Source organism: Erythranthe guttata, chromosome 11 (genome assembly GCF_056151865.1).
Source record: "Erythranthe guttata isolate IM_541 chromosome 11, IM_541, whole genome shotgun sequence".
Lineage (NCBI taxonomy): Eukaryota > Viridiplantae > Streptophyta > Magnoliopsida > Lamiales > Phrymaceae > Erythranthe > Erythranthe guttata.
The window spans coordinates 4276407-4302070 of NC_142543.1; the positions used below are offsets into that span (position 1 = coordinate 4276407).

At 35.3% G+C, this 25664-nt stretch overlaps 3 protein-coding genes across 4 annotated transcripts; all 3 read left to right on the forward strand.

Annotated features, from left to right (window-relative positions):
- Positions 1 to 8652: 8652 nt before the first annotated feature.
- LOC105970877 (cytochrome P450 78A5-like) lies at positions 8653 to 11642 on the forward strand. The gene is made up of 2 exons (XM_088825684.1): positions 8653 to 9731; positions 10801 to 11642. The coding sequence occupies exons 1-2, from the start codon at positions 8748 to 8750 to the stop codon at positions 11401 to 11403; spliced, it is 1587 nt and encodes a 528-aa protein (XP_088681810.1). The 5' UTR covers positions 8653 to 8747; the 3' UTR covers positions 11404 to 11642.
- A 2754-nt stretch (positions 11643 to 14396) lies between these two features.
- LOC105970988 (uncharacterized) lies at positions 14397 to 19135 on the forward strand. 2 transcript variants are annotated; one of them, XM_012995833.2, is made up of 8 exons: positions 14397 to 14498; positions 15033 to 15208; positions 15759 to 15901; positions 16066 to 16162; positions 16268 to 16348; positions 16428 to 16709; positions 17390 to 17727; positions 18515 to 19135. In XM_012995833.2, exons 2-8 carry the CDS (start codon positions 15058 to 15060, stop codon positions 18722 to 18724), a joined length of 1302 nt encoding a protein of 433 aa, XP_012851287.2. In that variant the 5' UTR covers positions 14397 to 14498; positions 15033 to 15057; the 3' UTR covers positions 18725 to 19135. The 2 variants fall into 2 exon arrangements, with proteins under 2 accessions (XP_012851287.2, XP_012851288.2); XM_012995834.2 differs by having other exon boundaries at positions 16271 to 16348.
- Positions 19136 to 20032: 897 nt separating this feature from the next.
- Positions 20033 to 25664, forward strand: LOC105970997 (meiosis-specific protein ASY1). Its single transcript, XM_012995843.2, has 22 exons — positions 20033 to 20058; positions 20154 to 20210; positions 21525 to 21621; positions 21704 to 21772; positions 21867 to 21959; positions 22069 to 22192; positions 22283 to 22352; positions 22461 to 22502; positions 22674 to 22802; positions 22887 to 23003; positions 23120 to 23162; positions 23251 to 23292; positions 23364 to 23488; positions 23581 to 23593; positions 23698 to 23774; positions 23879 to 23983; positions 24254 to 24404; positions 24495 to 24571; positions 24664 to 24706; positions 24834 to 25003; positions 25090 to 25227; positions 25345 to 25664. Exons 1-22 carry the CDS (start codon positions 20056 to 20058, stop codon positions 25396 to 25398), a joined length of 1839 nt encoding a protein of 612 aa, XP_012851297.2. The 5' UTR covers positions 20033 to 20055; the 3' UTR covers positions 25399 to 25664.

Sequence of the window (25664 nt, forward strand, 5' to 3'; positions counted from 1 at the left end):
CATGTTCAATCACACCCTTCCAAATTTTACGTAGTTGTCTCTGGTCATTAATGTTCTGAGAAGGCCCGGGTGCATCATTTTTCTTCGAAGGAGGAGTAAAGCCAGGACGGTGATCTGGAATTACAGTAGAGTTTTGAGAAGGGCCAGGTGGATCATTGTCTTTCGGAGAAGGATTCCTCGGAATTACAATAGAGTTTTGAGAAGGGCCAGGTGGATCATTGTTGTTCGGAGAAGTAAAGCCAGGAAGATGATTACCGGAGGAATTGGGAATATCGTGAATGAGGGGTTTAAGATGTAGGGTTGTCAGGCACAAGATGACCACGACTGACATCCTCTTCAACACCGTCACCATCCTCTAAAGTTTGGTCGCCGTCCTCTAAAGTTTGACTGGAGCTCGTAGTCGTTGTTGTTGCTCTAGAGGGTCTATTAAACTTTTTTTTTTCCCGGACCAGCCTTGTTTGCGTACACCGGTCTCTTTATTTGTTCCCTTGGAGAACGCCTCGGCGGAGAAGGGGCGATTTCTGTGGTTGTTTTGTTTCGAAGAGAACGCCTTAGAGGCTGACTGGGGTTCTGAGTAGTGACTGGAGCGGAAGAACGTGCCGGCTCTGACAAAGAATGATTAATGGTCGGAGCAGAAGAAGGTGCCAACTCTGAAGAAGGATGATTACTGGCCGAAGCGGAAGAACGTGCCTAGACACGGCCATGGGCCGGTTCTGGGCCCGGAACCGGCCCGAATCGGCCCGTTGACGACCCGTTGACCGGTGTACCGGCCCGGAACCCGTGAACCGGCCCGTCGTCTCCGGGACGGGCCTGGTTCAATGAAATGGTGAACCGTGAACAGTCGGGCCGGCCCGGCGATTCACCCGGATTTAAAAAAAAATATTCAAAAAAATTCAAACAAAAGCAAATAACGGCGCCCGAACCGGCCCGGTGAACTGGCCCAGGTGAACCGGCCGTTATTTGCTTTTTTTTGAATTGTTTTCCCCCCCATTTTTTCCTATAAATACCCTCACACCCCAATTTTTCCTATAATTTACTTATTCATCAAATATTTCAAAAAAAAAAAAAATTTAAAAAAATAAAAAATTCAAATTTTCCGAGCCGACCCGGAACCGGCCTGGATAGGCCCGGAACCGGATTGAACCGGCGGGCCGACCCGGCCCGCCGAACCGTGCATGTTACGGGCCAGTTCCGGTTTCGGAAAAAGTGAACCGTGAACCGGTATGAACCGGCCCATGGCCGTGTCTAAACGTGCCGGCTCTGACGAAGAGTGATTAATGGCCGGAGCAGAAGAAGGTGCCAGCTCTGAAGAAGGATGTTTACAGGCCGGAGCGGAAGAACGTGCCGGCTCTGACAAAGAATGATTAAAGGCCGGAGCGGAAGAACGTGCCGGCTCTGACAAAGAATGATTAAAGGCCGGAGCAGAAGAAGGTGCCAACTCTGAAGAAGGATGATTACTGGCTGGAGCGGAAGAATGTGCCGGCTCTGAAGAAGGATTGGTCGGATTGGAACCTTCTCGAGGATTGGTCGGATTAGAACGGTCTCCGAGATTGTCTCCGAGATGGTCTCCGAGATTGGTCGGATCATGCAGAGAGAGATCAGAAAAGTCGGGAAGATTCCCCCCCCCCCCCCCCCCCATCATCTTGATCGTTTCCATCGGAATCATCGACCACCATATCTTTAATCTTGAATTTGTTGTACGGTTTTGGTTCAAGGTCAACACGAATATTACTCTTCGCAATAGACAACATCTCATTAGCAAAATAAACATATTCAATTTTTCTTTTTCTGTTCTTTACTTCGAACATTTTATTGAGCTGATGCACCGGATCCACCGGATCCATTGCAAGTTCTCACTATAATTATAGTGAATTAATTGTCGATAAGCTTCACCTCCAAGTGGTTTCGTAAAAATATCTGCTAGTTGATCACTAGAACGTAGGTATGAGGGAGCAATGAGACCTGCCTGAATTTTTTCTTGAACAGAATGACAATCAATCTCGATGTGTTTGGTGCGTTCATGAAAGACAGAATTTTCTGCAATGTGTATAGCAGCTTGGCTATCACAATAAACTGGAATTGGTTGAGAGTGGTTTGAAACCAAGATCCGTTAAAACATATTTTAACCATTGTAACTCACACGTAAGCGCAGCGAGAGAACGATATTCGGCTTCGGCAGAAGAACCAGAAACGGTTGGTTGTTTCTTAATTTTCCAAGAAATAGGACTAGAACCTAACATGGTGAAATAACCAGTGGTAGACCGACGAGTGGTAGGATAACCATCCCAATCAGAGTCGGCATATCCTACTAGAGTGAGAGAAATAGATGTAGAAAAGAATAAACCTTTACCAACAGTACCTTTAAGATAACGAAGAATTCGATTGGCAACATCAAGATGAGTAGAATGCGGATTTTGCATGAATTGACTAAGAGTATTGACCGCATATTGAATGTCAGGTCGTGTTACAGTGAGATACAGCAGACGTCCTATGAGACGTCGATAGATTGGTGGATCGGGAAGAGGAGTCCCATCATGTGGACGTAAACCAAGATGTGGTTCCATTGGAAAATCAGACGGACGAGAACCTGTCATCCCGGAATCATATAAGATGTCTAGAGTATACTTGCGTTGGCATAAGAAAATGTCTTGTTTAGAACGAGATACTTCAATACCCAAAAAGTATCGAAGATTACCAAGATATTTTATGGAAAAAGAACTGGCAAGAATTTTTTTAATATCGGAGATAACATCATCATTATTTCCTGTAATGATAATATCATCTACGTAGACGAGTATAAAAATGGATGTCTTATTACGAATATATGTAAAAATATTGTAGTCTGAAATTGATTGACGAAAGCCTCGACTAATAAGAGTGGTTGGGAATTTGGAGAACCATTGACGAGAAGCTTGTTTAAGACCATAGATTGATTTATTTAATTTACATACACGAGTCTCCCCTTTGTGAGAGAAGCCAGGGGGAAGTTTCATATAGACTTCTTCATTAAGATCTCCTTGAAGAAATGCATTGTTAACATCAAGTTGGTGAATGGACCAACTTTTGATGGCAGCAATTGAGAGAAGGAGACGTACAGTAACTAGTTTTGCCACATGTGCGAAGGTATTCAATTTGAGTGTAACCTTTGGCAACTAGACGAGCTTTATATCGATCAATTGAACCATATGACCGATATTTAATTTTGAAGACCCATTTACAACCAATAGGTGATTTTCCAGGTGGAATTTGACATAAGGACCAAGTGTTACTTGATTTTAGAGCTCGAATTTCCTTGGCCATTGCATCACGCCATTAAATTGATTTTATGGCTTGAGAATATGGTCGCGGCTCTTGATTCTTAATGACATTTGTGAGAAAGGCTCGATGAGAATGACTGAAAATTACAGAAAGAAATGTAATTTGCTAGTGGAAAATCAGTGGATAGTGAAATATGATTACATCTAGGCCTAATCAAATTACTAATTAAGCAATGTAATAAATTTGATATATGGCATTCTCGCCTTGGTCATCCATCTAGGCATCGTTTTGATTTTATTGTTAAGAATTCTCAAAATATTATTCCAAATAAGGATTTTATTTGTGATGTTTGTCCACGTGCTAAACAGGCACGTCTTTCATTTCCTCAACGTACATCGTGTTCTTCTCATTGTTTTGAATTGATTCATGTTGATATTTGGGGTCCTTTCTCTATTCCTCACAAAATGGATCACGATTCTTTTTAACTATTGTTGATGATTATTCAAGATGCACTTGGGTCTATTGAATGAAACACAAATCCGAAACTTTCAACATGATAACCCATTTTTTTAATCTAATCCGTCGTCAATTTAACACAAAAGTCCCTCGTTTCAATTCCGGAAATGGAGATATTTTTCTTCCTCAGCTTCAAACCATACGTTCAGATAATGGTTCTGAATTTCTTTCCAAACAAATTCAAAAATGGTTTCATGATAATGGAATCATTCATCAACGTAGTTGTGTTGCGACCCCACAACAAAATGGCATTGTAGAACGTAAACATCGACATCTACTTGATGTCGCTCGAGCTTTACGATTTCAAGCAAACTTGCCACTTTCTTTTTGGGGTGAATGTATTCTAACCGCTGCATTTCTCATTAACAAACTTCCAACTCCAGTCCTTCAATATAAATCTCCTCATCAAGTCTTAATTGTACATCTTCTATCTTATTCCTCTCTTCGAGTTTTTGGGTGTTTATGTTTTGCTAAAAATATAAATATTCAACATAAATTTGATGAACGAGCAAAACTTGGCATCTTTGTTGGTTATCCTTATGGACAAAAGGGATATCGTATATACGACCTCAAAACTCGTCAAATTTACGTTTCTCGCGATGTCATATTTCATGAGTCATTTTTTCCATACCATGATCTTGCAAATTCATCTTTACAAGATTCAATTTCAATTACTCCGATCAATGATAATGGGACTTTTGACTACCCTACACCACTCATCGACCCCCTTCGAGTGATTCTATTCCTCATAATGAAACTACGAGTTTGGATGACTCGCCACCATCTCCTTCCTTACCCTCTCAACTTGATGATTTAATCAATTCTCCCTCTATTTCCGAATCTTCTTCCTACAAAGTCTTCTTCATCATCACCCACACCTATCATAACCGAATTTTACACAATCCATCATTCCGATAGTCCTTCTAATATCCTTGTCACACCTTTGTTGACATGAGATAATTACAGATCATGGAGTCGTGCAGTCATAATGGCACTTCGTGCCAAAAATAAGCTTGGTTTCGTTGATGGGTCACTCCCAATTCTGACAGAGAAATCTGACATTCTAATTGGGAACGTTGTAACGATTTTGTAGGAAATTGGATCCTTAATTCGGTTTCACCTGAGATTCGTCCAAATATCTTGTATGCTGAAACTGCAGCAGAAATTTGGACTGCTCTCAAGGATCGTTTTTCTCAATCAAATGCTCCAAAAATTTATCAATTGAAACAATCCATCTCTGTCCTCATGCAAGAAAGCATGACTGTTTCATTGTATTTTACGCAACTCAAATCTCTATGGGATGAACTCAGTTCTATTATCCATATCACTCCTTGCATTTGTGGTAATGCTAAAAGCATTATTGACCAACAAAATCAAGATCGATCCATGGAATTTCTTCAAGGACTACATGATTGTTTTTCCGCTATTCGCAACCAAATTCTCTTGATGGAACCATTTCCTTCCATTCAACGTATCTATAATTTGGTTTGTCAAGAAGAAAAACAACAAGAGATCAATATTCTCACAATTCCCATTGTTGATGCCGCTGCACTGCAAGCATCAAAACCTCAATTTCGTCCGTCGGGAAAACGTCAACGTCCATTTTGCGACCATTGCAACAAACATGGTCATACTCTTGCTACATGCTATCAACTTCATGGCTTTCCCGACAAACATGTGAAGAAATCAGTGTCACCACCATCCAACTCCACTCTTATGGCTAGTTCATTCACGCACGAACAATACAACAAGCTTCTCATACTTCTTGCCAAAGAAGAAACTAGTGGACCCTCAGTGCACTTAGCAGGTAAAAATCATACATTTTCGTCATTTTGTTGGATTATTGACTCCGGTGCTTCTAATCATATATGTACATCTCTCTCATTTTTTCTTCATATTCCCTATTCGTAAAAACATATATGTTCAATTGCCTGATGGCTCTCACGCGTCTGTGACTCACATAGGCGCTATCAAATGTTTTGGTACTTTCATTCTCACGAATGTTTTTTACATTCAATCTTTTAAGTTCAATTTGTTATACATTTCACAATTTATGAAATCCACAAATTGTGATATAATTTTTTCTTCGTCTAGATGTATATTTCAGGACCAATCAACGAAGAAGACGAGTGGTCGGGGTAATCCTCATAATGGTCTTTTCTATCTAGATTGCAATTTGGTTTCTAATTCTGCTCTGATACCATGTAGAAATGATGAAACACATAATGAAGAAGATGAATTTTGTCTTGTATTTCATCAATGAGTGTTTGTACATTTATATACATACAAAAGAGAAACAATGAAAGGAATAAAATAATTACACCTAATCAAATCCCTAATCAAATCACTAATTAAAACTTGATTGAATTTAATCAAATTACTAATTAAGACTTGATTGAATCTAAATCACCTAATTAAGGTTTAACTAAATAAAAAATGTATATAGATAATATTTCTCTAACACCCCCGTCAATCAAATCCCTAATCAAATTACTAATTAAGACTTGATTGAATCTAATCAAATCACCTAATTAAGGTTTAACTAAATCAAAAATGTATATAGATAATATTTCTCTAACATTATCCAAACACTTAAAAAATAATTTTACAAATAAGATGTAACAACTTATCTGCTCTTAAAACAACTTAGTAGACGTAAGAGCTTATGAGCTGTTTAAAATAAGCTTAGCTAAATGGGTTTTTTATTACGTATTCCGCCTTTCATCATTTTTCGCAGCACAAAATATTTAATTTCCAAAGTTTCTTTCTATCTTTTCGTAATTATAAGTATTCCACTTTTTTCAATTTTCTTGAGGAAATAATTATTCCTTTTCAAAATATAAGTTCTCTTATGAAACTTGTGAGCGAGAACTATTGTAGCAACTTAACCCATGCATGGATGCATACTCCCGTGACTAGCTTTAATTATATATTGCCATTTTGTTTAAGTGGTATCCCAATTTATATTATAGTCACTCCATCGTTTTCATACCCGAAATTACTTTGAAACATAAAAATTAAATGAAAAATCATTTTTGTTAACAATATATATATATATATATATATATATATATATATATATATGTGTGTGTGTGTGTGCGCGCGCGCGCGCGCGTGGGAGCGCGCTCACAATGATGGTCTAATTGGTTGGAATAAAGTGAGCAAGGTCAGGTCTAATTGTCAATATTTTCTAGGTTGTGTTCGTCACACACGGCTTGCTTAATGTATTTACATTTTTCGTGTATTTTTTAGTTATTGCACAAGACCAAAATTTGTCAGGTGCACTGATATTATTCCAGGTTATTTGTATAAAAACAATTATTCCAAAATATTTTGGAATATCTAAAATAAGAACTTAAATAAATTAATAACGTGATCAATTTTTATATATAAAAGAAAAAAACGTTCAACAACACTAACTAACCCTAATGACATTTTTGTATTTTTTTTATTAATTACTCCCTTTTTCAGCGACCCTAATGTCATATGTAATTAATTTATTGTATAGATTATATCATTTTTTATAATGAAATACCAATCAAAGATCTACTAGAATCTCAGGAGATAATGTAAAATTCCACGGTTCTAAAAGGCGGTGATAAATCGGCGTGGTAATTAATCGGAGATAAAGTAGTTGTTAGATTTAGTGTAATATATTTTTAAATATTATGTGTCGACACTCAAAGAATGCATATTTAAACACGATTCTATTCCCACCGCCGAGCGCCGTCTCAGTCTGTAGCAGTTGTCAATCGGAGATAAAGTGGTTGTTAGATTTAGTGTAATATATTTCTAAATATTATTTGTCAACACTCAAAGAATGCATATTTAAACACGATTCTATTCCTACCGCCGAGCGTCGTCTCAGTCTGTAGCAGTTGTCGGACGAGTGTGGTTTGTTTTGGGTTAGTAAGTATTGGTTAGGTTCTTCTTTCTTACGGAGATGGTGACTTAGATTGGTTTTGGTTATTTAAAAAAAAATGAAAAGAAGCCCTAGCTAGTTTCCTTCTCATAATAATAACTAGCATTTTTTCCCCGTGTGATGCACGGGATATTATTTTAAAAGTGAAAAAAAATAATTTAATACATAATAAGAAATATAATACATTAATATAGTAAAATTTAATAATGTAGTATTACTCATATTTTATATAACATTGGTTTTTTTAAATCTTACATATTAAGATTTATAAGATTTAATAAATCGAATTTCCATCTTTATATGTTAAGATTTGAAATATATTGATGGAAAATAGGAGATTGATAATTATTGAAAATTAATACAGAAAAAATATTAAAAATAAATAATTACAGAAATATCATTAAGGTTTTTTACGGTTGTCCAGCGTTTCTTTCTTTTATATATAAGATAATTAAAAAAAAATCAATTTATTGACCTGATATATTGGTTTGACCTGCCTCAAACCTGCACACACCGCCACAAAACCGCTGCAAACCATCGCAAACCGCCGCACCATTCAAAACCCGTATTTTCAAACCACCTCACCAATATTGTCAAGGTTTACGACCGCCACTGATATGACCGCCATATATTGGTGTGATATATTTCTCGTTACAAAATTTATTTCTTTCATATATTTTAACAATTATTTTATTCCTTTTTAGAAAGCTAGCCCGTGCGATGCACGACAATAATTACTAGTTTACTTCAAAAAAAAAAAAAAAAAGAAAAATCAACGTGCTATTTTATTATCAACAACACGACGACAAATTTTTTTAATAATTAACTCAAAACAACACATACATTATTTTTTCCTTTACAATTCACTCAATGATTAATTAATCCCAATCATCCACTTTTTCTCTTCCTATATAAACTTATCACTCCCACACACAACAAATAACAGTTTCATATATCCATCTCCAGACATAATTTCCACTATACCTACAACTTTCTTTCAATCAATTAATTACTGTCCTTAATTATAATTCCCTCAATAATATTACAATATATGGAACCATCAATAATAATCTCGTTTGCTTTCTTGATCCTAGTATATCGTTTCTTATCCTTCTACCAAATGATCACTGCATGCTCTCTCACTCTTCTTCTACTTTTCTTCTTCTTCTTCTTCTCTCTCTTCATCCCCTTTCTCTTAAACCTACGTTTCGTCGTGCCGGGTGGTTTTGCATGGAAAAAATACCACCAAAACCCTAAAAACCACCATTTGAAAGGCCCCAAAACAACTTGTGGCAATTTCCTAGGGTTTCTACCTCAAATGGGGCCACTTGCTCATAGAAACCTAGCCACAATGGCTACTTCACTGCGAGCCAACCGCCTCATGGCCGTTAGCCTTGGTTCAGTGCGCATGGTCATTAGTAGCCACCCAGAAACCGCCAGGGAGATCCTCTGCGGGCCCGCCTTTTCAAACCGCCCCATAAAAGAATCCACGCGCTTGCTCATGTTCGATCGAGCCATCGGATTCGCCCCGTACGGAAATTACTGGCGCCGGCTTCGCAAGATCGCTTCGAGCCACGTGTTCTCTCCTAGGAGAATATCTAGCCTCGAGGGTTCCAGGCACGCGATTGCGAACGACATGGTTGAAAGAGTGTGCGTCGAGATGAACGAGAGAGGGTTCGTCGAGTTGAGAGGGATCTTGCAAAAGGGTTCTTTGGATAATATGTTGGAGAGTGTGTTTGGGATTAATAGTGATAATGAAGGGGGTGAGTTATTAGGGTTGATGGTTAAAGAAGGGTATGAGGTTATGGGGGAGTTTAGTTGGGGTGATTACTTTACATTAGGGTTTTTGGATATTAGTGGGGTGAAGAGAAGGTGCAATAAATTAGGAGGTAGGGTTAGTGATTTGGTGACTCATTTTATAAAGGAAAGAAGAAAAGATGGTGATTTTAAATTGAGAAATGATTTTCTAAGTGTTTTGCTTTCTTTGAATGAAGAAGATCAACTTCAAGATGCAGATTTGGTGGCTGTTCTATGGGTATGGACAAACTTTCCTCCTTTCAATTTATTAATTTTATATATATATATATATATATATATATATATATATATATATATATATATATATATATATATATATATATATATATATATATATATATATATATATATATATATATATATATATATTCATCTTGTTCATGAGGAATTATTAATTATAACTATTTCTATGCATGCATCAAAAGAAGAATTTGTTGTTTAGTTTAATTTTAAATACTAAAAAAATATATACAATCATTTGCATATAGCTAGAAAGTAAAAAAAATTTATAGACTATAATGAGAAATTGAGAATATTATCAAAGAATTATGCCTTTTTTTAGCCATTATTATGAATTATGTGCATATTTTGTAGATGTGTTGGATTAATTAACAGATATTGAAAGTAAGTGATGGAGTCGGTATAGGGTCAGGGGGCCACGACCTTCCCAAAATTTCTCAAATCACTATTAATTTGTTTAGAAATATAATTTTTTTTATACAGTAGCCTTAACGGCCCCTCTCATAAACTTTTTAATGCATTCCGCCCCCACAGGCTTAAAATCATGGCTCCTCGCTAATATTGAAAGTATATATTACTCCTTTTTTTTGGAAATTTTAAATTTATCGTTTTTCAACTATTTTGGATGAAGTAAATAAAGCAAAATATTTGTTTTTCCTTAATTTTTTTTAATTAAAAAAAAAAACAATTGTTGAATGAAAGTCTTGGCAAAGACTGGGGGTCAATTTGCTGGCAGTTGTTTGTTAATTTCACGTGAAATGGATCTATAGAAATATAAAATTGACTAAAGGAGGTCAAAGGCTAAAGTTGATACACTTTGTAAAACCTTTGACTAAATAATACATATAGTAATCTCATGATTGATCTTTTTGCATTTGTTTTTACTTAGTATCGTGTGTGCTGCGTGTGCGTATCTACCTTTTTTATTTTTCCTTTTTTTTCCTTTTACTGCAAAAAATAATTAAAAACACATATTATATACTAGTATGCACAAATTTAACTTCAATAATATATACTAATGTATATTTGATTTAATAATATAATAGGAGATGGTATTTCGAGGAGTCGATAACATCGCTATACTCCTCGAATGGATCATGGCTAGAATGGTCCTTCACCAAGACATTCAAGCCAAAGCGCAAAACGAAATCGACGCATACATCGGTCATCAAACAAGACACATTCAAGATTCAGACATTGCGAATCTCCCTTACCTACAAGCCATCGTAAAAGAAGTTTTGAGACTACACCCACCGGGCCCACTACTCTCGTGGGCCCGCCTAGCGATCCACGACGTCCACGTGGACAAGTGCTTTATTCCAGCTGGCACGACCGCAATGGTGAATATGTGGGCCATAGCTCATGATGCTTCAATATGGGCCGATCCGTGGTCTTTTAGGCCCGAAAGGTTCGTTGAATTAGGAGACTTTTCTATTATGGGCTCTGACTTGAGGCTTGCTCCTTTCGGGTCGGGCCGTAGGGCTTGCCCTGGAAAGGCACTCGGACTAGCCACGGTTCATCTGTGGCTGGCGAGAATTCTGCAACGGTTTAAATGGCTTCCGTCGCAAACGGTTGATCTTGGAGAGTGTTTGAAGCTCTCTCTTGAGATGAAGAAACCATTAAGATGCTACGCAGTTGGTCGACAATAATATTACGTACTAATTAATTTTTAATCATATTGATCATCTATTATGTATTTTTATTTTATGATGTGTTTCATTCTATTTTGTATATACATATATATCGTGTATACACATGCATTTAATATATGACATTCATCTAATGGGTGTAATATACATAATGCTAAAATTGTATAATTAATTGAGTGTGGTCTCTAGTTTGTATGAATAATTCAGTATTGAAGTTTGGTTGTTCATTTCTCTTTTGTAAATGAATATCTTATTTATTTATTTATTTATTTATAGAAAAGTATATATGATATGATGAAATATTTTATTAGACAAAAGAGATGATGAGAAAAACATTATTATTAGGGATGTGATAAATGTCGTTCGAGTTTTAATAATATCGTTTCAACTTCAAACGTGATTTTGATCATTTTTAATTCCAAATTTTGCAAAACCCGAAAAATAAAATTTGTAGTATTCTGAGATAGTTTTCTAATCCAACTTGAATCACCAAAATTGGATGTCGGACGAGAAAGATATACATGAATCAATGGATACTGCCTATTGATGTATTGATGTATCTAAAATTCAAAATGTGACTCATTCATGCATAACTTTGTTGTCACACGACATCCAATCTAGCGGATTTAAGTTGGATTAGAAAGCTAACCCAAATGACTATAGTTTTCGTGTTTCGAATATTGCCAAAATCAAAATAAATATATGTCAAAATTAAGTTCAAAGTCAAAACGACATTAATAAAATTGAAACGACATTTACCATTTCAGTATTATTAATTATTAATTAAACATAAAAAAAGGCTCAAACATTGCGCTAAAGTTGTGGCTTTTGACATAAGATTATCTCGTTTCCCATTCGCCCCGTGCCAAAGCATGAAAACAAAGTTAGCTAGAGTCTACAATATTAATTAGACTTTTTAAGTTATAATTATAGCATAGCAATGATTTGATTGTTATGGGACCCTTGGTTTTAATCTATCTGTTTCGACTTTCATTAAAGCAATTGTCAAAAGCTATCATAATTACTAATTTACCCCTACGTGTTTCTCTACGTTTTGATCTTTAGCCAAAAAAAAGGGGGTTGAAGACAAAATTGCATTAATAAATATCAAGTTTTATAAATTTTATACTTGGTGAAATATATTTTATGCAGCTGGTAAATCGAACCCCGTAACCTTGACACTAATACCACTTGTAGGACCTCAGGCGCTACCAGTTGTCCTAAACCAATTTGATGTTAGAAAAAACCTAAACCTTAGCCTTATAGTGCAATTCAACAAACACAATCTCCCACGACATTTGATTGTGAACCGCCCATACCCAAACCTCCCACGTGGACAATTGCTGCCAAACCCAGGCTAACATGCTTTACGTTAATTAAATTGATGCTATTTTCTTTAACAATTGAGATTACTCAAAAAATATTATGAATTGTATTAGATATAGAAATCTGAAAAAATATTCAATACATATTCGAAAAATTCGAAAAAAATTTACAGATACATCTTTAAAAATTATAAACACGATAAGATTTTCAGTATAAACTCCGAAATTTCAAGACGTTCCAAATTCAGAACGGATTTTCCAGGTTTAAAATTTTCAAATTGGAACTGTACGTAAGTCATTCTTGACATAAGAAAATTGAAAATTTACGAATATGTAAATTTCCGTTCCGCTCGATTTGCATCCCTAATTCAACTAGTGAACAATGGATAGTTTGATGGGGAAATGTGAATATCAATTTGAATCTTCAGAACTTTTGGTCGGATCTTTTAAGTTCGGCCCATAATATCTCACAATCTTATTTAGAACTCAAATTGACAGAAAGCCCATGCCCAAGTAATATTCAACCCGACCCGACCCGACCCGAATCCATCAACTTTGGATACCCGACAAATAGATCCACTCGTACAACATTTGTAGCTCGAGTTTCAAATTTTCAAAAAACCTAAAAGATTCTTCACACGAGGACTCCCACTCTCATTAATTTCACCACCACAGTTTTCCTTTTTTGTTTTTTGTTTTTCTTTTCCCTTTTAAATGGATCAATTAATGAAACCCATAATATGTTCCAAAATTAAGTAATGGTCCTTACACTTGCTAAACATTGGCAAATTACGGCCAACCCCTGAGGTAATGTCAAGTTACGAAACCCCCCCTCATAATTAGGTAATTACAACCACCCCTCAACTATGATTTTTCTTACACATTCATTTTCGTGGTATCAAATTTAGAGGAATCTTCTAGATTATGTGGAATATTTTCCAGTTTGTACCATTTTTACCATATTCGAGTTCCATATTTTGAAACAAGGTGATCGTAAGATTTGTCTCTTGAGTTGTAAATATTAGATTGTGGTGTATCAATAACTGCAATTTTACACAAAATGAGTAAAACTAGAGAACATTTCACGGAGTCTAAAAGATTATGTTGGGTACAGTCACCCCTGAGGTAAAGTCAAATTACGAAAACTCATTCACAGGGTCAAAAAGATCATAGTTGAGGGGTGGTTCTAATTATCCAAACATGAATGAGTTTTCGTAATTTGACTTCCCAATAAAATATGAAAAATAAAAATTAAATTAAATAATAGTTGACTAATTTTTAAACCAAAGAGTTTGTGCCTTCATTGTAATTTCATTAAATAGAGGGACCTTTTGAGTAAAAAAAAAAACTAGCAAAATGATGGTAACAAAATTTGAGAGATATCAGCTAACAGCGAGTACACAACTTTACATACACGCGCAAGTACGCATACTCCCCCAACTCATTCAGTCCAAAAGGACAGAAGTCGTAAATTAAGGAAAGAGAGAAATTTTCAACCCATTTTCACTTTTTTCTTCGGAGCGAAAGAAATCAAAAAGAAAAGAAAAAAAATAATTCGATCTCATTTCATTTCCCTCTATTTTTTCCTTCGATTTTCCAATCTTGGAGGGAAACAGAAATTTTCGATCTACTTTCAAAAATATTCCACTGATTAATTTAATAAAACCTAAAAAAAAAGAAAAATTCACTCTCCTCTCCTTACTAAATTGCTGCTAGCAGCTCAATTTTTTTTTTTTTTTTTTTGTGAAATTCGCAACTTTGAATCTTCAGGTATGATTTTGGTTTACGAATTATTGAGTTTGTTTTGCGGTTTACAATAGTATTTCTCCATGTTTTTTTTGGCTATAGTTTATGTTGTTTTCTTCGTTGGATTTTAGGGTTTTAGATTAGCTGAAGTTTGGGCTAATTGTTTGGTGAATTTGCTGGAAGATGAGCTCATTTTATTATTTTTTTTTAATTTCTGAAAATGGATTAATTAATTTTGCTGCGTTAGCTGCAATTGAATCATGATCTAGAACTACGCTGAGCTCTAATATTTAAAATTTTATGGTTTTTTCAGAATTATTTCCCAGTGAAGATATGAAAATTTGTAGCTTCTGCCATTAATTTTATTTCAATTGTGTTATGTCGAGTTTCTCATATATGTAAGCAACATTGGATTAATAGATTTTGTAATTGCTCTTCGTATTGGGTCTGGATTTTAAATAGGGTTTTGTTTACTTGTAAAATTACTTACCTTTGTAATGATTGGGATAGAAGAATTTATCTTTTTGAATGTAAAGTGTGTTGTGGGAACATCTGCAGGTGGGGATAATCCTCCCTTAATGCAATGCAGACCAAGAAGAAAGCTGCAAAAAATTCTCGAGAACTTGGGAATCCAAGGGTTACAAGACAGCAAAAGAAACTGGTCGATAATGTGCAAGTTCAGTCAAAGAAAGTTACAGAGCTAATCACGTCTTCTGCTAGGAAGAAAAAAGTCGGTAAGTAGGTTCTTGAACTCATTATCCGATATTATGGCCTTCAAATAGGCATTATTTATTTTAGCAAAATATAGTGCAGTAAAACTGTGATAGAGTTAAGAATTTCGCTTTGTTGATAATTGTAGGCTGGTAGTTAAAAGAGTTCAGTGCCATTTCATGATTATATATATATATATATATATATATATATATATATATATATATATATATATATATATATATATATATATTTCTGAAACATTTACCATAAAAATTAGCTACCTTTTATTTTTATGTTAATCACTGATATTTCAACTGATAAAAGGTGGACTCGATTGTCTACCTCTTCTTCTTGGTGCATTTTTGTAATGTGTGGATCAGTTTGTAATTCTTGTTTTCTTTGTCTCTTGCCTTTGATTCTCTTAATCTCGACCGCTTCAGTAGTTTTTTCCCCCCACATTTTCTCAATGGTATATCACTCACCATAGGCCTATGATTTTAAGATAGGTTTTGATGCAACTCAGTTTATATGGAAGATTAACATATTTGGGGTCCATGTTGCAACTTTCAGTTGGCACTCTTACAAAGGCAATCGAGCAGCCTGTTGATGGAACAAATTTGGATACCAAATTCACGTTGGCCGAAGTTGATGATTCCAATATATGTTTGGACTACCGTGCTGAGCACGAATTTCATAATTCTTTTGTAAATAAGGTAATTACGTGCTTTATACATGCAGAATTTCTTTCACAATTACTTCTCTCTGACATTATCCCTCAAATGGAAATGGATATTTGCTATGTTTTTGCATTATTAATTGGCATTTATCCTTTTAAATGGAGTTTCACAAACTTTGTTATACATTTGTCTTGTGTTAGGAGCACGATGATAGGGCTGATAGTTCCGCCTCGGACACCATATTTTCTCCTTCGTTTCACATTGCAAGAAGTGCTGGAGGAGAAGTTTCGAGAGAAGGTGTGCTATTTTAATTTCAATTTTTTTTTTTACTATTTTGCTGTTTGCATTTTCTAATGTATCTATTTCACCACATTCAATTCTCTTCCCTGGCCAATATTCCAGCAGATTTCTATAATTTCTTTCAGCATGGCGACCAGCAGTTTCAAGACTGCTGGAAAGATAACATCCAAATGGACTACCCTGGTACTATCAAAAAACAAATACAAATATTATTAATTACCCCCATAAATTCCATTATTAATTCGGTATATCTTGCATTTAGGTGTTGGCACTCTTTCACCTGAAGTTTCAGCAATATATCTCTCCATGAAGAATTCAAATCTAGAATGCATTGACGAGAACAATCAGGATCACATGTCGGCAGATGTACGTCAGGAGGAGGAAGCTGCTGCTGCTGCTGCTGAAGAATATGATGATTTCGACCCTTACTTTTTTATAAAGAATTTACCAGAGTTGTCATCTGTGGTCCCCACATTTCGGCGTTTGCTATTGCCTAAACAAACAAGAAGCTGCCCATCAACCTCACTTGTTCTCGATTTGGATGGTAAACATATTTTTAGTTTTTTTATTGTCCTTTTTTAGCAGTGTTATTATTCTGGAAGGATGATTATCGTAATTGAAATATTCCGCTGTGATCATGTGTTTAGCCTGTTAACTTCCGATTTATGTTGGTCGTTAGGTATTGGGTGATTAAACTAATTGATATTCGTGTTTTTTTACTTGTGGCTGGTTTGGTTATGATTCCTTTTAGTTTTAAAATATTTGTAGGGATATTTGAATTATCATTTATGATCGTAATGTACCTAATACTAGGTTTTGGACTCTCGAACCGATTTAACAATTATTTGTCTGCTGGCTTTAGTCAAACGTATCAATAATTGTGAAAAGTAAGTAGATCTATTGTCCTATAAAACTGCCAAAATGATCCAAAATAAAACTCCCTGTACATTGGTATATTACGGGTGTGCGAGTTTGCTTGTTTACACTTTTATAGTCTCCTTAACGAAGGAAATGAATTCTTGGACCAGCAATTTCCTGCCACTGTTTTTATTTGTATGTCTGTTTCTTGCTTGTATCGTTGATTTGTGGATTATAACTAATGAATTTGTCAGCACTCGTTTTCTTATGGTGCCTTTGCCTGTAGTCGTTTGTGTATTATCTGTCAACTTTTTAGCATCCTTTTTCGTATATATGGTATTGACATGCAATTAATATGTTTGGCAGAGACATTGGTGCACTCTACACTTGAGCCGTGTGAGGATGCAGATTTCACGTTCTCTGTTAATTTTAACCTAAAGGAGCACACAGTGTATGTTCGATGCCGCCCTCATCTTAAAGATTTCTTGGAGAGGGTGTCGAGTCTTTTTGAGATTATTATATTTACTGCCAGTCAAAGCATTTACGCCGAGCAACTCCTAAATGTTCTTGACCCAAAGAGGAAAATCTTTCGCCACCGCGTTTATCGCGAGTCCTGTGTCTTTGTCGATGGGAATTACCTCAAAGACCTCTCGGTTCTTGGCCGTGATTTGTCTCGTGTCATTATAGTCGACAATTCTCCTCAGGTAACATTGACACTAAACCATTCTTTACCTATTAAATATATATATTTTTTTTTTGTGAATATGACAATATTAATATCCTTTTTCCAACTGTATAGATGTTATGTTGCAGTTGGTTTTGTTTGACTGCACGAGGAAAATTCACAAAAAGCGTAATTTTATGTCAGAAGTAGATTTTCAGTATGTAGTACAGAAAAAAGTTATTTTGGTTCGAATTATAAGATTTAGATTTCAGACTTCAAAAACTCACTCCGAGATTTTGAATTTTAGGGTTTGAATTTATGCATTAAGCTAAAAAAAATAAAAAAATCACAAACTAAGCCTTCATTACCCAATTTCAGTTTTTGTCGATCTGTTTTCAGTCCGACAATTGTTAAGTTTTTCGATTATGTTCTAAAACGTGGTGAATATCATCTCGATTTATATTTTGGCTTATATAATCTGGGAATTTGGATAAATTAGAGGGTAATTTTCGTGAGAGAAGAATTTATGATGTCTTGGTCTTGAAAGGAATGCTGCGGTCTGCGTTGGTGGAAAATAAAATGTAATAAGTTAGAAGATGAAGTGACGCCTTGACGGTGGTGGATGAGAAACGGTGATGTAAAAAAAAGCTAGAATAACTTGAGGGTATTGGAGTCATCTTGTATAAGAATATTTTATGAATTGAATAATTGGTAATGTGAATAGATTTTTTTGGTGTTGGAGATAGCATCACTCTCTGTGATTTGTCAATTTATCGAGTCGAGGCTTATTAAAATATCTCGTTTCTTGTTTGTTTTTTTTTTTGCAGGCTTTTGGTTTCCAAGTGGACAATGGAGTACCGATTGAAAGCTGGTTCGACGATCGGTCCGATACAGAATTGTTATTATTGCTTCCTTTCTTGGAAAGTTTAGTCGGAGTTCAAGATGTAAGGCCTCTTATTGCCGGAAAATTCAATCTCCGGGAGAAAATAGCAGCGGCAGTTTGCCCTCTAGATTACAATGAAGGAGAGCCCATTTGAAAAAAAATAAAAATAAAAAGAGCTCTGGAATTATAACGGAGAAGATAAATAATCCCACCGGTAAAAGCAGTATGATCTCAGGCCATTTGAGGGTTGTGCTGCTCTTGTGCTCCTAACATATCTCTCTGACTGTACACTTGGACCGAAGTTGGTTAGGGTCTTGGAAATTCATCATTAGTCGGAGAAAATAATTAAGTTGATACGACGCTCGGACAATCTTTTTTTTTTATTTTTTTATTTTTATTTTCATTTTATTTTTTAAATGGATGGTCTATTTATTCCCCTGGATTTTGTTGTTCTTTATATATGGTGAACTTTGTATTTGTGCATTGTTTCATTTGGTGTTACTTTATACTTTCGACATGTGTGTTTCGATGTTTTGATCAATATGTTGTGTGTTTATCAATTCAATACTCGCGGTTGCTTGTTACACATGGTTAGTGTTAGTTTAGTTTGGTTTTCATCTCTCGTATGGTTTGCAATATACTATACAGAGTATCTGTATGTAAGTTTACCCAGTGTACTTATATGGGTAAGTTGCGGATTCTTTTATTAGCAAAAAAAAAACTATATGATTTTTAATGCCAAAAAATACATGATGCATATGTATAATAAAAGAATATATAGCATTAAATCAATATATCTACTAGAATATAAAAGAATATATAGCATAAATTAGGCAAAAGTGAAAACTACTAATTTCAACTGTTTTTTTTTTTTTTTTTCCAATTAGATTTTTGTTCTAATATTTCAATTTTCGGGTATCAAATGAGCTTTTTAAATTGTATTATCAGTAATAAAATTTGTGATATACAATCCGGTGTATTTCACTCTATATAACATTTATAAAATCATTTTAGTTCGATTTAGGAATATAACTTGCAAGGTTGCAATTCTTGTCCAATGAGGAACATTTTCATACCAGCCCCCATAGTCTTTTGCGCCTTCATTTGATGAATACCGAAGATACCCTTCTTTTGTACCGAAATTACAACAGTCTGGAATGGTTGAATGCATGTTCCGCGTGCTCGTTTAACCACAGTTAGAAATCACTTTAACTCCGGTACAATTTTCTACTTAACCACGGTTTAATTACTCCGCAGTCCGCACATATATAAATACCCGCCCCGACGCTATTCAGATCCCGCCAGTTCATTCAGCTCACGAATTCCCAACTCCACAACAAACTTTCCAAAGTTCAAATTCAAAATTCTCATTTCTCTCTCTCTCTCTCTCTCTCTCTCTCTCTCTCTCTCTCTCTCTCTCTCTCTCTCTCTCTCTCTCTCTCTCTCTCTCTCTCTCTACTCTCTCTCCTCCTTCGTCAAGCAGCAATGGTGAGCAGAAGGGAAATTTCAGCAGCTCGTTTCACATTTTCCATTTTGTAATGTAAAAAAGCATCGCTGATATCGTCTCACTTCTCCGATTTCAGGTGGTTGCGCAGAAGGTGAAGGAGTCGGAGATCACAGAGCAGGACTCGCTTCTACTGGTAAATTCACTCATTTTTTTCATTTTATAATTTCTGAATTTTTTCCATGTTTCTGTTCATGCCTTTTTGTTTCTTCGCACGAAACAGCTTGTCATCATTTTTTGATATTGATGTAACTACTGCGTGAATCTGAATAGTTTTCTGATTTTTCGAGTTCCACTGTTTCGTACGGATCAGATCTACTTGTTTTGTTTTGGTTTGCTTCATCTCCGATTTTATTTGCGCTTGGCAATTTGCAGATAATCGTACTGATGTTTTATTTTTTGTATTTTAATGTTGATTTTCGATGTTTTTAGTGTTTGTATTCACATTATCTGAGGTTCGTTGAGTTAAATTAGCTTCTGATTGTCCTTCTCTCTCTAGTTTACTGAATCATGAACGTCACTCTGTTGGATCGTTCTCTGCAATTATTTTTGAAACCACACATACATTTATTTTGTGAGATATTATTCACGATTGGACTCATCTGTTACATAATTGGTAAATTTCACGAAATTCCTGTCAATTCGGATCTAGATTATTTGGTATCCTTCAAATTTCTGAGTAAGAGCGCAGCTCTACAACTGCTAGGTTGTTTGTTCTGTGATTGAATATTAGTTGAGAGTATGTTATTTTGGATTCAAGTGTTATGTACATACAGAGTACTCTCTGTGAGATCTGGAATTCTTCAATAAATAATATTGATTAGTTATAGTTTTAGGGATAACCTCTGAAGAACATTCAATTGCCTCTGTTTTCTGCTATTCAGAGAGTAAAACAATATATGGCTGCCGTGGTAATAATTATTTGGCAGATCTGGAATATTTGGCCTTCAAAGATTAAAAAAAATATCTGGAGTTACTCGTAGTACTCGCTATTTGACGGTTTTTAAATATCTGTTTTAATTAAATAAACATTGTTGTTAATCTGGAAATTCGTTGCTCTTATAAGTTATCTGGGTTAAATTTGCATACTAATCAGTTTAGTAGTGTTTTAATTGTTCGGTACTGAGAAATATGAACGTGTCATAGTTTGTACGGTCTTATATGATGTATGTTGGTAATTGGTTACTTGATAAAATCTCGATTGCTACCAAAATTTGCTTGAGCTAGGATGAAGTTTCATTCTGAAGTTGCTTAAAGTGTGGCTATGTATTTATTATGTTGGTTGACCAGTTTTCATCCTGATAGACAAATTTAATATGAGCATCCTTTGCAATCTTTATCTTATCTCTACTCGAGTTAAATGAAACTTTATTTCTTTCATAATCTGTGCCTTTTTTGAAATACACATGCTTGACAAGCATTCTGTAATTTCCTTTTTTACTTTTACCAGACAAGGAATCTGTTGCGCATTGCTATATTCAACATCAGTTACATCAGAGGCCTTTTTCCGGAGAAATATTTCAATGATAAGTCTGTTCCAGCTCTGGGTAGGTTGCCAACTGTCACTGATTATTCATGCTAAAGTTACAGTTATTGAATAGAAATGAAGTCGTCTTCAAATTGTAACAGACATGAAGATTAAAAAACTTATGCCTATGGATGCTGAATCACGTCGACTCATTGATTGGATGGAGAAAGGTATATGGACATAAATTTCCCAGTTAAAAGGTTATTTTCTCATGCCCTGCTGAGTTAGTAGCTAATTCATTTCTATGTTTTCGTTTCTTTGTAGGTGTTTATGATGCTTTGCAGAAGAAATATCTGAAAACACTCTTGTTCTGTGTCTGTGAGGCAGCGGATGGTCCAATGATTGAGGAGTATGCATGTAAGTCTTGAAATAAACTTTGTTTCAACAAACATTACTGATGTAGAGAGATAAATAATTTTTACGATTTTATATTTGAGCATATATTGATGAAGTGCCTTTCTTGCAGTTTCATTCAGCTACTCTAATACTGACAGTCAAGAGGTTACCATGAACATCAACCGTAGTGGGACAAAGAAGGGTGGGACGTTCAAGTATAACTCCACAACAGAGATAACTCCTAGTCAGATGAGGTAGTTGAATCGTGTAACTTTAGCTAACACTTTGTGGTCTAATGTTTTTTTAAGTTTTGCTATAAATAATATGGGAATTTTTATTTACAGGAGCTCAGCATGCAAAATGGTCCGTACGCTAATTCAACTAATGAGGACTTTGAATAAGATGCCAGATGAGGTGTAATATCTGGAGACAGTGATGATCTATATAGATTTATCTAGTTTTATTTCACTACGTATACTTTCCTTTTTGATATAGCTAATTCAATTAATTACGTTTTTGCAGCGCACTGTACTGATGAAGCTCCTGTATTACGATGATGTCACGGTAGGCCTTTAATTTAGTAGGTTTCTGTGTGTGCTTTACAATTTTAACTTGCTAGTAACTGATTGTTACTTTCAATAGTAAATCATTGCCAGAGAGCATTAAGTTTTTCACATTGCATTAGTGAAATAATGCATTTTGAACTTTTCACCTGTTTATTTTTTGATATTGCAGCCAATGGATTATGAGCCACCTTTCTTCAGAGGCTGCACAGAAGAAGAAGCTCAGAATCCATGGACAAGAAATCCCTTGAAGATGGAAGTTGGCAAAGTGAATAGCAAGCATTTAGTACTAACTCTGAAGGTAAGCAATCTCAACATACATGAAAGTTGTTACATAATTTTTAGTTAGGCCTCACCACTTTTTCCGCACTATTAAAATCAACAGGTTAGAAGCGTGCTTGATCCTTGTGAAGATGAAAACAACGACAATCAAGATGACGACGAGGTTAGCTTGGGGGCTGATTCTGTCCAAAAAGACGATGATAGTGATTCAGACAGTGAGGTAATGGGTTAGTTCTACTTCAATAGTTTCTGATTCTTAAAAAAGCCTCAAATTCATTACATGACCATCTTGTTTCAACATAAACGAAACTTGTAATTTTCTACCTCGCACTTCAGATCAGCAATTCCGACGATGACCAATACATCGTAGCACCCATAGGTAAAAGTCCATTCTCTTGATTACAAATCTAATCATTCATTTTGTTTTGCTGTACAGTCACACTTTTTAACATTTTTTGTCTTAACAGAGAAAAAGCAGTTTCAAGAAGATAATGTAGCAATTGATGAAGGTGCCATATAAATCTAATTAATAAATCGAGCTCGTTCAGAAGAGATTCTAATTCTGTCTCTTTTATAGCAGATGGTACTCAGGATCCTGCAGAAGATGAACAACAGTTGGGAAGAATAAAGGATTGGATCAGCTCATACCACCTTGACACAGTTGAACTTACTGATGTCCTCTCAAATTTCCCTGACATCTCAGTGGTAAGGTTTCTTCACATGATTTCAATCCTGGTTTTGAGAAGTCAGCTTTTGCTAGTCTGTGGTTTTGACTTATAAATATTCAATTTGTGCAGATCTTGATTGAAGGTACATCTGAAGGGTCATTCGGTTATAACGTAGTATAATAGAAACACGGTCATAATTCTGTAAATTTTGGTTGTTGAGTGATCCTAAATGTTCCTATGCTCCAGAAATTATGGACAAGCTCGTGAAGGAAAGTTTTATATCGAAAGGTGTAGAGGAGAGTTTTATCATTAATAACAGAAAGGTTATTTTCTATCATCTTTCCGTTTACCACTTAATGTTCGGATTCATATTTAAAATTTGCTGACTCTTGTTTTTCTCCTTATGAACCTGCACATCTGATATTAGAAGTTTGACTACGAGTTTGATGCTGTGAAAGAAGAAGTCGATGGACACGTGGTAGCACGTGATGGAAAATACGGAAATTCGAGTGTAGATCACATGTACATGAAGGTGAATCTTTGAGTTTTTATTCTTCCATGAATTCAGGCTTAACTTGTATTTCATTCCCCCAATTTTAAAAATTTACTTTGTACTGAGTAGTGAGTACCTACAACTTGCATCCTTAGACATAAAAAGTTTGCATGAAACTGTATATATAGGCTGTTAACTGGAGGTATATCTAATTATTGCTGCGTTCAAGGGATAACAAATTCTTGCATTTAAATATTTTTAATTTGAAATCTCGTGCTTCACATACTAATTACGTCCTTTTCATCTCAGGCTTTATATCATACACTTCCAATGAACTACATAACAGTGGGAAAACTTCAGAATAAACTCGACGGTGAAGCCAGCCAGACGACAGTTCGCAAGCTTATTGACAAAATGACGCAAGATGGCTTTGTTGAGGCCAGTAGCAACCGCAGACTTGGTAAATAAAAATGTCACGACTAAGTATTTATTTTTCCGACCAAATTTAACATTTAATCACTGACAAAAATGTTGTTGTCTATTGCTCCAGGCAAGCGTGTGGTCCACTCCGATCTCACTAAGAAAAAGCTGGTCGAAGTCCAGAAGCTTTTATTCTCAGATGCTATGGTATAAATATAAAGATTTTAGTTATTGGACAACTGCTAAATCATCAATTTATTTTCTGTAAATATTCTATGCTTATGATTCAAATTTATCAGGACCTGGATAAGCAGTCCAACCATCCGGAACCCGATACTGCTGGTGAACGATCTTACCTTCGTTGCTACATAACTAATAAATTCAATGCCATGATTTCCTTCGTTACATTCATAATCGAATAAATTCGATTTTTTTTTTTTGTGTTTATTTTTTTATTTTTGGATATTAGGAAACAAGAACAAGGACTTATCCACATGCGGTGGGCTCCACTCGATCGGATCAGATATCACACGAACAAGAGGCAGATCCGATGCATACGTCAACGGCTCTACCAGGACTGAACAAGGTGTTACCAAGAAAAGAGAACATGGTGGGAATACTCCGACTAGCAGGGCAGAGGTATATATTATATATGATTCTATTTTACAGCCCTTTTAATAAATAAATAAATAAATAAATAACTCTGTAATTATTTTTTTGTACAGCCTGCAACTTCTAGAGAGAGTTTCGTGCCTGGTGCTGATAACAACAGAGCTAATGCGAATATTAACCAGGGTGATGACATGGACGTAGTCATGGAAAGCAGGCCTACTCAGGACAAATGGTTCAGAAAAACAAGCACGGTATGTTTAACGAGAGTTTAAACGTTAATCACCGTTTAGTATAATATAATTCTTACTTCTTAAGCTTTTCTCTTGATGATTTATTCGTCTTAACCGAGTATGTTTCAACTATTACAGGCCAAGGATCCTATTTTGCAGTACACAAAGCGCCAGAAATCTCTAGCTGTCTGAAATTTATCGTCTTGTGCACAAAAAGAAAAGAAAATATATGTATATATATAGACAATTATGACCGTATGTATTTCGTTTTGTTCCAATTAGATGCAGTTAAAAAACGGGACTAGAGTTGCAATGTGGCGTCGAGATGTTATGTTAATCAGTTGGTATCTATGACTTTGGATCGAGTTTTGTGGAATGCTGATATGTGGCATTTTCACCACTCAAACTGAATATTTGGTGTTATATATGTTTTGTTGATAGTAATTTTTGCATTATAA

What these genes read in the sequence shown, in the direction of transcription:
- LOC105970988 (XM_012995833.2), top strand. Translation starts at nt 15,058, where the DNA reads ATGCAGACCAAGAAGAAAGCTGCAAAAAATTCTCGAGAACTTGGGAAT. An exon ending in ATAATTCTTTTGTAAATAAG is followed by an intron (nt 15,902 to 16,065) that starts GTAATTACGTGC and finishes GTCTTGTGTTAG; the next exon opens with GAGCACGATGATAGGGCTGA. An exon ending in TAGTCGACAATTCTCCTCAG is followed by an intron (nt 17,728 to 18,514) that starts GTAACATTGACA and finishes TTTTTTTTGCAG; the next exon opens with GCTTTTGGTTTCCAAGTGGA.
- LOC105970997 (XM_012995843.2), top strand. An exon ending in TGTATTACGATGATGTCACG is followed by an intron (nt 22,503 to 22,673) that starts GTAGGCCTTTAA and finishes TTGATATTGCAG; the next exon opens with CCAATGGATTATGAGCCACC. An exon ending in ATTTAGTACTAACTCTGAAG is followed by an intron (nt 22,803 to 22,886) that starts GTAAGCAATCTC and finishes TAAAATCAACAG; the next exon opens with GTTAGAAGCGTGCTTGATCC.
- LOC105970877 (XM_088825684.1), top strand. Translation starts at nt 8,748, where the DNA reads ATGGAACCATCAATAATAATCTCGTTTGCTTTCTTGATCCTAGTATAT. An exon ending in ATTTGGTGGCTGTTCTATGG is followed by an intron (nt 9,732 to 10,800) that starts GTATGGACAAAC and finishes ATAATATAATAG; the next exon opens with GAGATGGTATTTCGAGGAGT.